This window comes from Dipodomys ordii, unplaced genomic scaffold (assembly GCF_000151885.1).
Source record: "Dipodomys ordii isolate 6190 unplaced genomic scaffold, Dord_2.0 Scaffold14, whole genome shotgun sequence".
Taxonomy (NCBI): domain Eukaryota; kingdom Metazoa; phylum Chordata; class Mammalia; order Rodentia; family Heteromyidae; genus Dipodomys; species Dipodomys ordii.
Genome location: NW_012267230.1, coordinates 4649071 through 4664424, shown reverse-complemented (window position 1 = coordinate 4664424; position 15354 = coordinate 4649071). Strand labels below are relative to the sequence as shown.

At 47.8% G+C, this 15354-nt stretch overlaps 1 protein-coding gene across 1 annotated transcript in view; it reads left to right on the top strand.

Annotated features, from left to right (window-relative positions):
• Xpo6 (exportin 6) overlaps positions 1-15354 on the top strand; it is a 96068-nt gene that overhangs the window by 70647 nt on the left and 10067 nt on the right. Inside the window, exons 15-23 of the mRNA XM_013011576.1 lie at positions 1457-1601; positions 3938-4084; positions 4814-5003; positions 8645-8800; positions 9842-9956; positions 10131-10302; positions 12143-12304; positions 14128-14226; positions 14400-14630. Of these exons, the coding sequence (XP_012867030.1) occupies positions 1457-1601; positions 3938-4084; positions 4814-5003; positions 8645-8800; positions 9842-9956; positions 10131-10302; positions 12143-12304; positions 14128-14226; positions 14400-14630 (1417 nt within the window). The remainder of the gene's footprint in view (positions 1-1456; positions 1602-3937; positions 4085-4813; positions 5004-8644; positions 8801-9841; positions 9957-10130; positions 10303-12142; positions 12305-14127; positions 14227-14399; positions 14631-15354) is intronic.

Sequence of the window (15354 nt, the reverse complement as noted above, 5' to 3'; positions counted from 1 at the left end):
CCCCCCCCACCCCCATTAATACTTTAGCATGAATCTGTTTCATATAAGGTCATTCTCCTCCAGAATGGTAACATGATCAACACTCAAAGGGTTTAATGGATGAAGTAATAATGTGGTTTGTACTCAAATGTCTCCAGTTGTCCCAGGAATGTTACAACTAATTACGAACCATATGTTAACTTCCTGCTATAACCTAGATCAGACTTCAGTCATGCATGGAGTACACAGCATGTGTGGTTGCTGTCTTTGCTTTCGGGTCCGATCAAGAGGCCCCTATTGTGAGTTTGCCCTGTAGTTGTACATTGAGTTTTATTGTAAAGTGCTATCTGCCTGTATCCTAGCTCTGTCCACTGAAAGATCCCAGAAGCAGGGACACTAGTAAGTGTAGCCCCTCATACCCAGGTCTGAAAGGAGCCAGTGTGCCTTAGAGAAATCCTGTAAGACAAAGGCAGGGTGGTCTTGGGGAAGATTGTGGTTTGAGGAAGTGTGGTGTGAGGGTTGGTAACATTCCACAAGGACACATGGGGGCTGGCTTAATGGGCTTTTCTGATCACCAGTAGAAAATAAGGATGCTGTTGATGGTGCGTGTGTGTGAGAATAGATTTACATATGAATCCATATTGATTCTTTATTTATATTGATATAAATTCATGTAGCCTTTATATATTCATATTGATCTAAAGAAGAGATAGGAGGAAAACCTTGACAGAAGAAGATTGCCAGCAGAGAAACAGAAAAGGAAAGATAAAATTAGAAAAATAACCAGTTGCTGACGATTTTAGGTAGGGCCCTCCAGTTTGTTTATTTCATCTTGTAGTGACACCCACAGGTGGCTTAGTAACTATTACAGAAAGGGGAGAAATTACATTTAGGTAGATTACAGGTATGGAATCTCTTTTACAAGTGCATCACCTTAGTAAGATTTATTGTTGCGCATCTTGGGCATCTATTTTACTACACATTAATGCAGTAGGACCCTAGGCAGAAAGGAAGCATGGTCTCTGCCACCTCAGTTCTCTCTAGCCAGACAGATGGACAAGGGAAGCTTGAACTTTAGATTGTCATATTGAAACCCAATTTACAAAGCCGAAATATCTGGTACTTATCTGCATCTTGGTTTGCAGCTGTAGGTATTAAATTTTCACTAGTTCTTATCACTTTGTTGATTCTGATCTTGCAATTTTACCTCTTCTCAGTGAACTTATATATTTTGTATATTACAGAAAGATTGGGTAAGATCTGATAGACATTCACTGACCACCATCTGTGTTCTAGGTGGCCATATGGAGGTGATGAGTAGTTGAATTTTCAGCTCCTGGCTGGGCAGGTTAATGATTTCCATGCTGTCTCCATGTCCTGGAACAGCTAGCACAGTGGATAGTTCCTAAATCCTGTGGAAACAAGTACCGTGCTCGTCCTCCTGACCTGTGGATCACATCTCCCCTCCCTCTCACAGGCATGCCCAGTCACTGGCTGCCCTCCAGGCCTACTCCCACTGGCTGGCGCAGTGCTGCAGTGAGGCCCACCGGCAGAACACTCAGCAGTTCGTGACGCTCATCTCCACCACGATGGATGCAATCACACCCCTGATCAACAACAAGGTCTTGCTTGAGACAATGAATGCTCCACTTTGTATATGACTTTGCCTGTCCTTCTGTCTATATATCTGCAAACCAAAACGTTACACTGTGATGCAAGTGTTACTTTGTGTTCCATTTTAGTTGTAATACACAACATTCGAATATAACTTTGCTTTTTAGTTCTCTAAAGTCGCACGTGTATACATGCTCACTATGAAAAACTTAAATGTTGTTCAAATCTGTGGACTAAAAGGAGTTGCTGTCTTGAATCCCTCCCCCTGAACAGGGCAAGTACCGTCAGCAGTTGGTTTCATGTTCTTTTAGACCTTTCCTCTTATTTCCATATGTCAGAGCTATGGGTAGCTTCTTTAGTTGCTTTTACATATGAGCAGCTTCTGTTTTTCCTGTTGCCCAAGGTTGTTCTTTCATGGGACTTCGGATTTTTCGTTGAAAGGAGTGTGTGGCTTTTATGTGCATCTTGTACACGTTAGGGGTCCTGTAGTGTGGGCTTCCCTCAAGTGGAGCTATTAGTAAAGTTATAACCTTTATGTATCCTGTATGTAAGCAATACTAAGTAGCACTCCAAGAAGACTACCAGTTGATGTTCCTAGATCCGGTTTACTTCTCATATTTCTTTTTTCATAGTTTTAATCATATCTAGTACTGTTTATCACTTTTGTCAGTGTGTTAATAAGAATAATGTGTCATTTTCCATAAATGTATGTTATCTATAAAGACAAAGTATAACTGTAAAGTTACACTTTGTCAAAAGTTGTGTTATTCCCTAAGGTGCCTATTCTATAAATTTACCAAGCTGTTGCTGACTTTCAGGCTTCCCTCACTAAAGAAAGTTACTGGGGAGCCTCCTGAAATTCATGTACTTATGAATGTAACAGTTTAGAGTAAATGGAGATGAGGAACATTTTATAGTTCTTGGATTTTTTTTTTGTTGTTGTTGTTGTTGGTTGTGGAGCTTGAACTCAGGGCCTGGGCACTGTTCCCTGAGCTCTTTTGCTCAAGGCTAGTGTTGTACTTTGAGCCACAGCTCCACTTCTGGTTTTCTGGTGGCTTATTGGAGATAAGAGTCTTACGGACTTCCTTGCCCAAGCTGGCTTTGAACCGCGATCCTCAGATCTCAGCCTCCTTAGTGGCTAGGATTACAAGCCACCAGCAGTGCTTGGAAATTATGCTATTTCTTTCCTAAATAATCGGGACACCCTGACTTTGATTGTCTTACCAGTGTTAGGTCTTATCTATAAAAAATTCTCTTGAGGGGCTGGGAAGGTGGCTCAGTGGTAGAGCGCTTGCCTTGCATGCCCGAAGCCCTGGGTTCGATTGCTCAGCACCACATGAGCAAAAAGCTGGAAGTGGCGCTGTGGCTCAAGTGGTAGAGCACTAGCCTTGAGCTGAAGAACTGAGGGACAGAGTCCAGGCCCAGAGTTTGAGTTCCACGACGGATTCCCTCTCCCCCCCCCCCCCCCCCGCAAAAAAAAAATTCTCTTGAGGCTGAGGATGTGGCTCAAAGGTAGAACGTGCTCAATTTGCACAAAGCCCTGGCTTTAATCCCTAATATTCATCTTCCCCCAAGTTACCTCTTTTGCAAAGATGGAAGTGACATTGCTACTTGGTAAGTTTTGTTAGGCATGCTGAGGTGAAGGAAACGAGACACTGGTGTGACTGATAAATTGTGAAAGGAAGGGCTGAGTGAGCGCTTGTCTTGGTAGGAGCCAGAGGAGTGATGTAAAGAATCTCTGGTTGTTTGCCGGGCTTTGGTGGCTCATATCTGTAATCCTAGCTACTTACAAGGCTGAGACCTGGGAGATTGTAGTTTGAAGCTAGCCTGTGCAGAATAGTCCTTGAGACTCAATTTTTAATTAACTAGAAAAAAGCTGGGCTTGATTCATGGCTCAAGTGGTGGAGCACCACCCATGAGCAAACAAGCTGAATAAGAAAGAGCACAAGGTACTGCGTTCAAGCCTCCCAAACTGGAAAAAAAAATCTTCATTGTTTGAAGCAGGATGTGGATGGCATACAGGGAGTGCTGTGATCGTATAATAGCTCAAGAATGCCACTGTGAGTTCTTGAGCTGAGAAGTGATTTAAGTTCAAAGATGCCAGTGTCTGGGAAAAGAGAACAGGAAATGGTAGTGGTGCAGAAACAGATGCTGTGGAGGTGGCAAAGGTCACAGGAACCTTGTGGCTGACAGTCATCATGGACAAGATTCTGCAGGTGGATCCTGGGTGGTGTGGTTTAGCAGCTGACAACCATGTTTGGCATGTGACAACCACCTCTGTAGTGTGTGTCGTTTCAGCCCCATGGGGGATGTTGTGAGCTAGCATGTCCTCTTCTGTTTCCAGGTCCAGGACAAGTTGCTATTATCTGCGTGCCACTTACTGGTTTCATTGGCCACCACCGTGAGGCCTGTCTTTCTGATCAGCATTCCTGCAGTGCAAAAGGTATTCAACAAGATTACAGATGCCTCTGCCCAGCGGCTTGCTGATAAGGTGAGAGGTGGCTTTGTTTGGCCCAGCATGTGGCTTATGGGGTACTGGGGTAGTGGGCCTGATGACACAGCCCACTGCACTTGTGCTGTGTGTGCTTCCTTGCTAAGGCACACAGGGAGGGTGCTGTCCCTGCTGGGGCTCTCCTGCGTGTGCCTGGGCCCGAAGGTTGGGCTTTTAGAAAGCATCATTTGACCAGTGTTGTGAGAGTCCTTGTGTTTTCATTGGCTCACCACAGTCTGGTTTCTGCTGTTGTGCACTTGGCTTTTTGAAGCTGGAGAAGCACCAGGCAAGTGTGTTTTCTGAGAAGCCTTCTGGGAGGCTCAAGCTGGACAGTGGGGTAGGGTGGGTGTCAACAGGAGGGGTGCAGAAGCACTTCTTCAGAACACCGGAATATGAGAAAGGTGTTCTCTCAGCCCTGTTCTGAGTGGTTCCTTCAGGCAGTAGCTAAGGGCCATGGTAGATTTAATGTCTACAGTGGGGTTTCACTTCTATAATGCTGCATCTATGAATGAGGGCCTCTGGAGGCCAAGACTGTCTATGCCTGACTCAGGGTTCTAAACCTTGAGCCTTCTTAGAAATGGGCCAACTTTGATGAGCACAGGCTCTGCCCAGGCTGTAAGAAAGGAGCCTGGGACTTGAGCTCTAGGTGTGCATTGAAGCCAAAGGCCAGCAGCTGGCGCAGCTATCTGTCTGTTTTGACTCTGATGGATGCCTTTGGGTCTCTCCTAGGCTCAGGTGTTGGTGTGCCGGGCTCTCTCTAATATCTTGCTGCTCCCATGGCCAAATCTCCCCGAGAGTGAGCAGCAGTGGCCTGTGCGCTCCATCAGCCACACCAGCCTCATCTCCGCCCTGTCCCGGGACTATCGCAACCTGAAGCCCAATGCTGTCGCCCCACAGAGAAAGATGCCCCTGGATGACAGTAAGTGGCCCCTGGTCAGGGACAGTCCAGAGAGCTGGGTAGGGTTGACATCGCTCCTCCTTTATGGCAGAGAATTGTGTCTTAGGTTCAGGAGGTGAATTTAGTCACTAGTTCCCATGCTTGCTAAGTGGAAAACTCAGGTGCAGGAGGTAGAATCCCACTTACCCATGAAATTCGGTTAGCGTGTGGGCTGGATATACTTCCTGGGTGCATGTCCCTGGTGTTCGGCAAAAATGTAGGAAGTGCTAGCGAACATGGAAATGACCCTGGAAGGTGCTGTCTGTGGTGTCTTCCACTGAGAGGACAGCTACAGTGACTGTCCATCACATCAGATGAGCAACAGAGCACTTCCCCTTTGCTCTAAGGGAAGGCTTTGAAAATTGAAACCCTCAGATCTCAGTCTCCTGAGTAGTTACCATTAAGGTGTGAGCCATAGCCACTAGCACCTGGCAGAAAGTGAAATTTTGAAGTGTGTTTTCTTTTTGTTTTCCTTTTTCTGCTTGATGTGGATTTGTAGTTAACATAGTTAGATGAAAGTCATGGATATCTTCAGGTATACTATTCAGGTATATTTAGATCCATCCTCAAAATCTGACATTCCCAGCCCCACTCTTCAAAGTTTGCTGTTTGCCTGATCCTGGTTCTAAGTATATTTGAAATTCTGTAATTCATTTAATTCTCACATTAGCTTTATAAGTTAGGGACTGCTAATTGTCCTGATTTTATCTGTGAGGAAACTAAGACATGGGAAGACTGACTTGCTTGCCGAGGGGATTACATGCAGCTCTTGTGGAGTTGTGTTGATAAGGTACAATGGTCCCCTTTTCTAACTTGATCTTACTTGGTAATTGTATCAGTCAGCACAGACTGGAAGAAAAACTCAGATTTGCTCATGTTTCCTGTCCAGCCCTGGATGTAGGGACAGGGAGATCATTTCCAGCCATAGGCTGGTGAAGGCCATCTTGGCATGGGTGGGAGGGCACATGGTAAACGCTGGAGGACATGACACATGGCACTTTGACCCGCGCACACTGCATGGTTGTGCCCCTAAGCAGGGGTGGGAGGGGCAAGGCCCTGCATGCTGGAAATACTTGGTGAGTAGCAGCAGTGGTTTCCTTGGTGAACATACATTAAGCTTGTGGTCTTGTCGGAGGTTACTGTGCGCAGGTGGATGGACACTGGCTTGAGAACCTGGCTGTGAATAGATCCCTGTGACTCTGTTAGGCTCCTTTTGTCCTCACTCCCCAGTGGTTCCTTTTCCTTCTTTAGCTTTATACTTTAAAACCATCTCAAGCCTGTAGAGTGGTTAAGAGAAGGAGAACAATTGCTTATCTTTTACCCACGTTCACCCATTGTTAATGCTTTGCTACACTGGGTTGAAGTTCTTCCTCCAATATATAATTAAAAAAGACACAAAAACCCAGACATCTAAAGTAAGTTGCAGACGTTGACATTCTGCACCTGAATTACTAACCTTTATGTATAACTCACAAGATGTTAAATGTTTTTTATACTACACTTTCATTTAGCATTTAAACCACATTCAAGAGTTCCCCAGTTGTTGCCAAATTGTCCTTTTTGGCATTTTTTGAGTGGAGGCAGTTCTGGGGTTTGAACTTGGAACCTCACACTTGTTAGCTGGCAAGATACTACTGGCCTCCATCCCCTACTTGCCTTTTTTTTCTCTGTGTGTGTGTGTGTGTGTGTGTGTGCTCGTGTGTGCATGTGCGTGTGTGTATATGCACACCAATCCTGGGGCTTGAAATCAGGGTCTGTGCATTGTCCCTGATCTTCTTTTTGCTTAAGGCTAGTGCTCTATCACGGAGCCACAGCTCATGGACTTTCCTGCCTGGCCTTGCTTCAACTCTGATGCTCAGATCTCAGCCTTCTGAGTAGCTAGGATTACAGGAGTGAGGCACCAGCACCTAGCTCTCTATTTGGATTTTTAAAAGCCCAAGAAGATGCGGTGTTTGATTGTCACCTCTTTCAATACAGAAAGCAGCCCAGTTTTGTTTCAAATGCCCTCTGCATTCTTAAAGGCCCAGGCTTGTTTTCTTGCGGAGGTCCTTAGTCAATCTGTCTGATTCTTCCCAACAGGTTGGGGGCAGTGGCGTTGTGCTTTCTGTTATATTACCGGTGCTTATTTTGTTTTCCAGGCAGTTTCTGACAGCCTATCACTTGGAAAGTATCTTTGCCTCAAGATCCTCCCACCTCCTCTCCTGAGTGCTAGAAAAACAGGCCTGCCCCACCATGATTGTATAATACGCTGTTCCTGTGGAAGTACCGCAGTTAATGGCCTGTTCTATTATTCATACTTACAATGCTTTCAAGGCTTTAAGCTCCCATTCCTATAAATATACTTGGTTCTTTTTTAATTTCCCATATGACGGAGGTCTGGACTTGGATTTGGCTTTCCCCCTACGCTGCTTCTCCAGGGCCTGTGTGCATGGGTTTCTCACTTGGTAAAAGCCTTTGTGCTTGCAGTAGTTTGGGGTGATTTCCAGGTCAGTAGTGTAATAAGTGTGCTTTCATTCAATTTCCAGGTCTCTGTGACTAGGCCTACTGTAGGCCACTGTCGTCTTCTATCAGTCTTGGGTGTATGGCGACATTATCTATGGACACACTTTTTCTGATGAGTAAACCAAGACAGCTACAAGCAGAGTTGGGCACAGTTGAGCCCACACAACTCCTGAGAGCCTCTTTCTGCCATACTCTCCCTTGGAAGTTACTTTAGCCTGTAGAGCGGCTGGTGAGCCACAGGGTTCCAGAAAGGATTGAGCTTACTTTCAGGTGGTGGACTGCTCTCCCTGGGCTTCGCTGAGCCATTGGGGTCTCCATCCAGACTTCCCTGCCTTCTGTGCTAGGTGCTCTGCTAGGATTGTTTTTGAGCCTTGCCTCTAATCCTCACAGCAAGTCTGCCTCAGGGCACTAGCGGGGATCCTGCCCAAGGCATCTGGCCAGCTGCTAACCCTGTGGGTCATATCAGGGGCTCCCTGCCCTTCTGTGTTGGCTGCAACTGCCTTCATTTTCCCTTTGTGTACTATATGGGATCATAACATGAAATCATGTATCGGCATTTTGCTAGAATTAGAGGTATCATTGGAGTGTCTACTCTCTTGATAACGATAATAAGTATTCTCAGAGCACAGACCTGTTAGGCCTAATGGGTTGGCCAGGTAATTTATTCCTGGCCCCAGCACCATGCTCTACTGCATGCCTCATGTGGATTAGTTCTGGTGGAAGAAGGCTGATCCAAATGTGGTCTCTTGCCTGTGGTAATCAGTCACCACTGCCATTTCCCTTACTGGTCTGTTCTTCCTCTGTAGGTCATGGTTAAGGCCAAGGCCACCATACCTAGCTTAGGATTATAGCTCAGTTTGTCTTTTGTGTGGACTTGTGGCTGATGAGTAAGGCAAAACAGAGGTAAAAACTGAAGTGAGTAGGCAGGCAGACAGCTAGAGTCTTGGCAGTAAAAAATAAGGAGGCGGAGAGGGACAGAGGGAAGGAGGGAAGTATTTAACAGAATTAAGAGAGAATGTGTTCTTTTAGCAAGACAGGTTTCTCTCCCATTTGTTGTGTTCCCTCTTACAGAACTGTATCCTCAGGCAGCTCATAACCTGCAACTTAATCTTGATTTGCAGCCAAAGTGATCATCCACCAGACACTTAGTGTTTTGGAAGATATTGTGGAGAACATCTCTGGGGAGTCCACAAAGTCTCGGCAGATCTGCTACCAGTCACTGCAGGAATCTGTTCAGGTCTCTCTGGCCCTCTTTCCAGCCTTCATCCATCAGTCAGGTAGGAGCCTCGAGGGTGGAGTTGCTGCAGAGCCATGTGTCTGCACTTGCTCAGTGGAGGGAAGCTGACGTCAGCGACAGGGCTCTGCTTCTTCGGAGCATCTGGGCTGAGGCTTCATGGAAAAGTGAGCAGAGCACTCAGTAGGGGCCCTGGCACATGTCACGAGCCCCTGAGTCACTTGCCGCCTCGTGTCTAGTCTTCATTGTAAGCCCTCATCTTCCTGAAGAGGGAGGATGAGAGGACGAGACAGTGGCAGGCCTCACACAAGAGAGGCAGGGCGCCTTGTTGTATGTGCTTGCTTCTGTGGCAAGGCAAGTTTGACTGAGATGCTCCCCTAGCTACCCTGTCACTGCCGCTGGCACTTGACAGTGTGCTCCAAGCTCCGTGGATGTACTTTTCCTTGTCAGGCTCTCCTAAAAGCATGTGTAGTAGACTTGTCAGTGGATGAGTGTATTCATTCACCAGTCAACTTGTATAAATGAATTGTGTGCAGTAAAGGCCAAAATATACTGAGTAAAGATGATCTTTGAAATCTGTTAGTAAAGCCACACTAGCTGCAACCAGTATTTTCTGCAATTAGTCCATTTAATGGACCTGGGCCAAGGCACCAGAGTACGCCTTCATCTTCCACTTGCAGCCACTTACCCTGACCTGACTGCAGGGATTGTCAGTCATAAAGAGAAGTAGCTAAAGTCCTTAAGTGTTGACCCAGTTGAGTAGTTTTGTCAGTGTGAGCACAATACAATGTATCTGCTGTAAAAACTGACCATTGCTGGATGCTGAGCAGTGAGGGCGGATCTGGGGCCACCTCCATTTTCTATTGGTGGGCCATATAGCAGCACTTCTCTGCACAGAGCTATTTGCTCAGCAGGTCCTTGATCATTTTCCACTTTCCATCATTGGCTGATGGTTTGGAGAAATTTCTTCCAGCAGGAAGCCTTAGAGAGAGAGAGAGAGCAGCATGGATGTAGTCAGTGGAGGAGCTGAGGCTCCGCTGGTCCCTGATGCATAGCTCTGACCGTTTGTTTGTCCTTTACTTAGATGTGACTGATGAGATGCTGAGCTTCTTCCTCACTCTGTTCCGAGGCCTTAGAGTACAGATGGGCGTGCCTTTCACTGAACAGATCATTCAGACCTTCCTCAATATGTTTACCAGGTAACCACATGCCTGCTGCCTAGGAGTTTCAGCTAGGGGAGATGTCAGCAGGCCTGGCTCCAGAGCCCAGGACTTGGTACTCCTTGTCTTCACTCACCACAGGTGCTAGTCATGTGGGTCCCCAGAGAAAGAAGCAGTTCTTGTATTACTGTATGGTTTCTCTCTTGTCCACAGAGAGCAACTGGCTGAAAGCATACTCCATGAAGGCAGCACTGGCTGCCGAGTGGTGGAGAAGTTCCTGAAGATTCTGCAGGTAGTGGTACAGGAGCCTGGCCAGGTGTTTAAGCCCTTCCTCCCCAGCATCATCTCCCTCTGCATGGAGCAGGTGTACCCCATCATAGCTGAGGTAGGTGGCCCCTACACCGTTCCTTACCCTGCCTCTGCTTGCCACTGGGAGATGGGAGGAGTTGGGGATGAAGCATAAAGGTAAAGCGCACTGGGGTAGTTTTGTTTTTTTTTGGTTGGTTGTGGGGCTTGAACTCTGGGCTTGGGCGCTATCCCTCAGTTCTTCAGCTCAAGGCGAGTGCTCTTCCGCTGGGCCATAGTGCCACTTCCGGATTTCTAGTGGTTTATTGGAGATGAGAGTCTCATGGACTTTCCTGCCCAATCTGGCTTTGAACCATGATCCTCAGAACTCAGCCTCCTGAGTAGCTAGGATGACAGGTGTGAACCACCAGTGCCCAGCTGCGCTGTGTTTTAAAGTCCATCTGTGATTTAAAATATTCTTGCAAAGTAGTGTTTTTCCCAAGATAAAATACCTTTAGCCTTGGTAGTATTGTTAATAGTTGATCAGATTAATTGGAACTAGTCTAGTGTAAGCATAACAGGTTAATCATAAGATTGAGGGATACGCCCAAGCCAATCTTCATTGTCAGTTTATAATGTGAAGTGCATGTCTGCTGTTCTGTCCATGCCAGCAGCACCACCAGTATGCTTTCCTACCAAGAGCATCCACAGTCTCAGAGATTCAGGGCAAGTTCTTGGAACTGTGTAAACCATTCACTGTCATAGGAAGTTCTTTGTCCTTTGAAAACACTCAGGTACCTGGCATGAGAAGATCCAAGATAAGTAGGGGTGTAACTTGGATTTATATTAGTAGTTACATAAGAGCTGAGCCTCTTAACTAACTGAACCAGACCAGAAGTGAGTCCAGGTGCTTTGCCCCCAGAGACACCTGTGAACCCTGTACAGCTTCTGCCGGGGAAGCCTGTCAGCTCAAGTGCCAGTTGAATTTTAATCAAAGCTGGATTAAAGATCTGTGGCCATTTAATTTTGAATTCTGCAGAGACGTCTAGAATAATGAGACCTGCATGTTCTCTAGTGACTTGAGATTTTGGTTGAGCTAGAGACTTGTGCTCTGTGGGGCCCTGCTTCTCAAAGAATCCTGGCTGCATTGAAGACCAGAGAGGCCCAGGTGGCAGTTAGCTCAGCTTGTAACCTCCAAGGTCCTCATTAGCAGTTCTTTGTGCTTCCTGGCTGCTCTTAAACTCACCTTGTCTGTGGACAGCGGAGCTGCTTCGAAGGCATCGTGTCTTCACCCTTGGAGGTAGCACAAGGCCAGTAGGTTAGCCAGGACAAAAGGAGATGGCACAACAAGGAGGAGAGAACACATCAAACCAGCTGTTTTCTGACAGGAAAATCCATATTCTTATTGTTCCTCCACAGAGTAGCTCTTTTTCCTGGCAGACAAAGCCTGATGCTCCTGTCAGAAAAAGGGTATATTGTATGCACCTAGCTCAGGTGCAGGCTTGTCTCTGCTACAGAGTACCCCTGTGTGAAGTGCTTACTCCACAGAACTTGATGCCCCCTGGACAGGAAGGGATAGACACAGAGGTGGCACTGACACTCTGGGATGCCACTAGCATCTCGTGTTTCTGTGTTGCCCTGGGCCCAACCTGAGAGTGGCCTCCAGAGCTACATGAAGGGTGTGTGAGCAACCAGCCACAGTGCTTCATGCCTGTAATCCCAGCTCGTGGGAGGTGGAGGCAAGAAGCCACCCTGGGCAAAGGTAGTAAGTCCCTATCTGAAAAGCAAAATACTTGTCCCCCCCCCCCAAAAAAAAAAAAAAAAAAAAAAAGAAAGGGGAAAAAAAGGCTATAGACTTGGCTTGCTAAGCAAGTGCAAGTGTCTTGGTTCAATCCCTCTTGCAAACAAGAGGAAGGCTGACCTCTTGTATATCTCCCCAGCGCCCTTCCCCTGACGTGAAGGCAGAGTTATTTGAGCTCCTCTTCCGCACTCTCCATCACAACTGGCGATACTTCTTCAAGTCCACGGTTCTGGCCAGTGTGCAGAGGGGGGTTGCTGAGGAACAGATGGAGAATGAGCCCCAGTTCAGTGCCATCATGCAGGTGAGGCGGACGGCTGACGAATGCAGAAAGGGCGGGCCTTGTCCTGAGTTCCTCCTTGACCTACCGTCCCTTGGCTTCTTGTCTGGAATAGGGCCCTGCTTCCTCCCAGCTGGTCACCACAGCTCTGAAATCACAGGTTCTAGGGCACTCACTGAGTGTGTAGAGACCAGCTCCACCTGGCATGACTCTGTGGACGTAATCCCAGCACTAAGACTGCTGGGGTCACACAGACGATATTTCAAAGAAGGGAGGAGGGTGGGGGGAGGAGGAAGCAAGAGAAGAGACAAAGGGAGAGGGAAGGAGATACCACTTGCATCTGAGGAAAGTAACTGGATAGATGTTAATCCCAGTTTGAGCTTAAACTGGGAAAAATGCAGCCTGTAGACAGTACTCACTGTCAGACGACTGTTTTCATTCTAAGGATAAGGCTCTTCATTATTGCACGCTTTCCCTCAATGGGTCTTCAGCCTCCTCACCAACACACAGAATGTACACGCATGACTGGGTGACAAGGCACATGCCCTACCACTGGCTCCTCCATCTCTTCTTCACCAAGGACTGGTCTTGAATGATCAGGGGTTTGCTCCTCCCCACCCCGCCTTCCCTTCATCTGTCTAAACTCTGTTCTTGCTTTATTAAAAACCCTTGTCCCCCACTCAGGGATGGTAAGAGCCACTTTGGAACATACTTTCACAGTTTGGCAACTTTTTATAATGTGAAATATATAGTTGAGCATATATATAAGCTAGTATTCCCACCTCTTAAGTATTTTACCGAGGAAACATATGTTTCGACAGCTTTTACACAGATGGTTACAGTGGCAAGTTCATAATTGTTCCAAACTGGAAACAACCCAAGTGTCCATCAGTTGGTGAATCGACTCACCAGCTGCTATGGACATACAATAAACCACTCAAAAAGTAAGGGACTCATATTGGTACAGACAACAGAGATGGATTTTAGTGCATTGCTAGGTCCGAAAGCCTTTGTACCATCTGACTCCATGCCATCATGGGAGGAACCATGGGGTCAGAAAATGAGCTGTGGTCTCTAGAACAGGGCAGAACTGCTGGAACTGTGGCTGCAGGGATGAGATCCTTTCTCAGAGCTATAGTTGGCTGCTTCTCTAGGGAGGGTTCTTGCGGGTCCCTGTCCCCTTAGGGTGCTTTGTGTTGTGAGGGGGGGGGTTGCTTTTGTCCTGAACTAGTAACTTTTTGTTTTGTCAGTCATGGGGCTTGATCTCTGGGCCTGGGTGCTGTCCCTGAGCTCTTCAGCTCAAGGCGAGTGCTCTACCACTTGAGCCACAGCGCCACTTCCAGTTTTCTGGTGGTTAATTGGAGATGAGTCTCATGGCCTTTACTGCCTGGGCTGGCTTTGAGCGTGATCCTCAGATCTCAGCCTCCTGAGTAGCTAGAATTGCAGGAGTGAGCAACCAGCGCCTGGCGCTGAACTAGTAACTTGCATGCAGAGAGATTCTAATGCCGAGCTGATGAGTGGAGAGGAGCCTAGGGTTTGAGGCCCCTGAGATCAGGTTGCCGAGGCACGAGATGGCTGCCAGAGGGGTTGATTGGTCTTCTTATTAGGCAGTCTTTACTGCCTGTTAAGATTATAGAGGGATTTGACTATCCTTGTGAGCTTCTTCAAAGACAGTCCCGTGAAGGGACGCTAGAGGTTTCCTAGAAATGGTGCAAGGTAAGACCAAAAATAACGGCCCAGTGGAGAACAGATTGCAGAGTCCTGAGCAGACAAGTCAGGAGAACTGAGACAAGGGCTGGTCCGAGGGAGCTTAAGTGCTGCTTACAAAATGGTGTCTTATTTCCCAGGCTTTTGGACAGTCCTTTCTCCAGCCTGATATCCATCTTTTCAAGCAAAATCTCTTCTACTTGGAGACCCTCAACACCAAACAGAAGCTGTACCACAAGGTAATTGTGCATCTGTCTCTTGGAAAGATACTGAATCCAGTCACCCTGAGCTGAGGCCTGCACCCTTGACTCCTGGGTCAGGGAGCATGAGTGTGGATGGGGTGGAACCGGGGCAGCCCCATAGGATCTGAGGGAGCCTCATGGCCAACATTGCCCCACCCCTCTCCCTGCAGAAGATCTTCCGGACAACCATGCTGTTCCAGTTTGTGAATGTGCTGCTCCAGGTCCTGGTCCACAAGTCCCATGACCTTCTGCAGGAGGAGATTGCCATCGCCATTTACAACATGGCTTCCGTTGACTTCGATGGCTTCTTTGCAGCCTTCCTTCCAGAGTTCCTGACCAGCTGTGATGGCGTGGATGCCAACCAGAAAAACGTGCTGGGACGGAACTTCAAGATGGATCGGGTGAGTCGGAAGGGAGGCCAGGCTGCGAGGAGGCAGTGAGAGTTCTCAAGCCTGGCGTTGGTTCAGTGAGGCGGGCAGCTGCTCATGGCACGCCATGGCCTCTGGCATGGTTTATGCCCTTGGTAGCGCGGGGCAGCTTGTTCAATGCCAGGATGACTCAGTGCTGTGCTTGGGTTGAGGACACACTTTCCCACCCTTGGGGTCTGTAGCCATATGGCTGAGTCTCAGCCAGTAAGACCCAAGTCCTGGCCCAGCAGACCATCCATCTTCTGTACACACTCCCCCCTGCCAGTGCAGGCCTCCACTGGGGTGAGCAGTGGGCAGTGGGCGGCGAGCCTCGACAGGGACAGCTGACCAAGTTGTACAGAAGCCACGCTCACTCTGCCAACACCTGGAGACGGCTGAGAGGATCGGTGCTGGGGAGCTCTTCGCAGCCACCCCTAGCACCATGTAGGCTGAGCTGCACCGTACAAGGAGGAGCATACGTTCCTTGTGCCACTGTTGCCTGGGGTGGGGTGGGGAAGAGGGGGTGTCTGGCTCTGGCTCTGGGCTCAGCACCACCTCAGGTGGGGCTGAGGTGCTGATGGCTCTGAAGGCCCATGAGCCATTGCTGCTGATGTTTGTGTCCCATAATGCCCAGCTTTCCCCAGCCTGGCTTAGCTGTTCTTCCCTCAAGTTTACTGCCTCTTCCACCCCAGGCATCTGGTTTGGGGGCCCTCCTTGG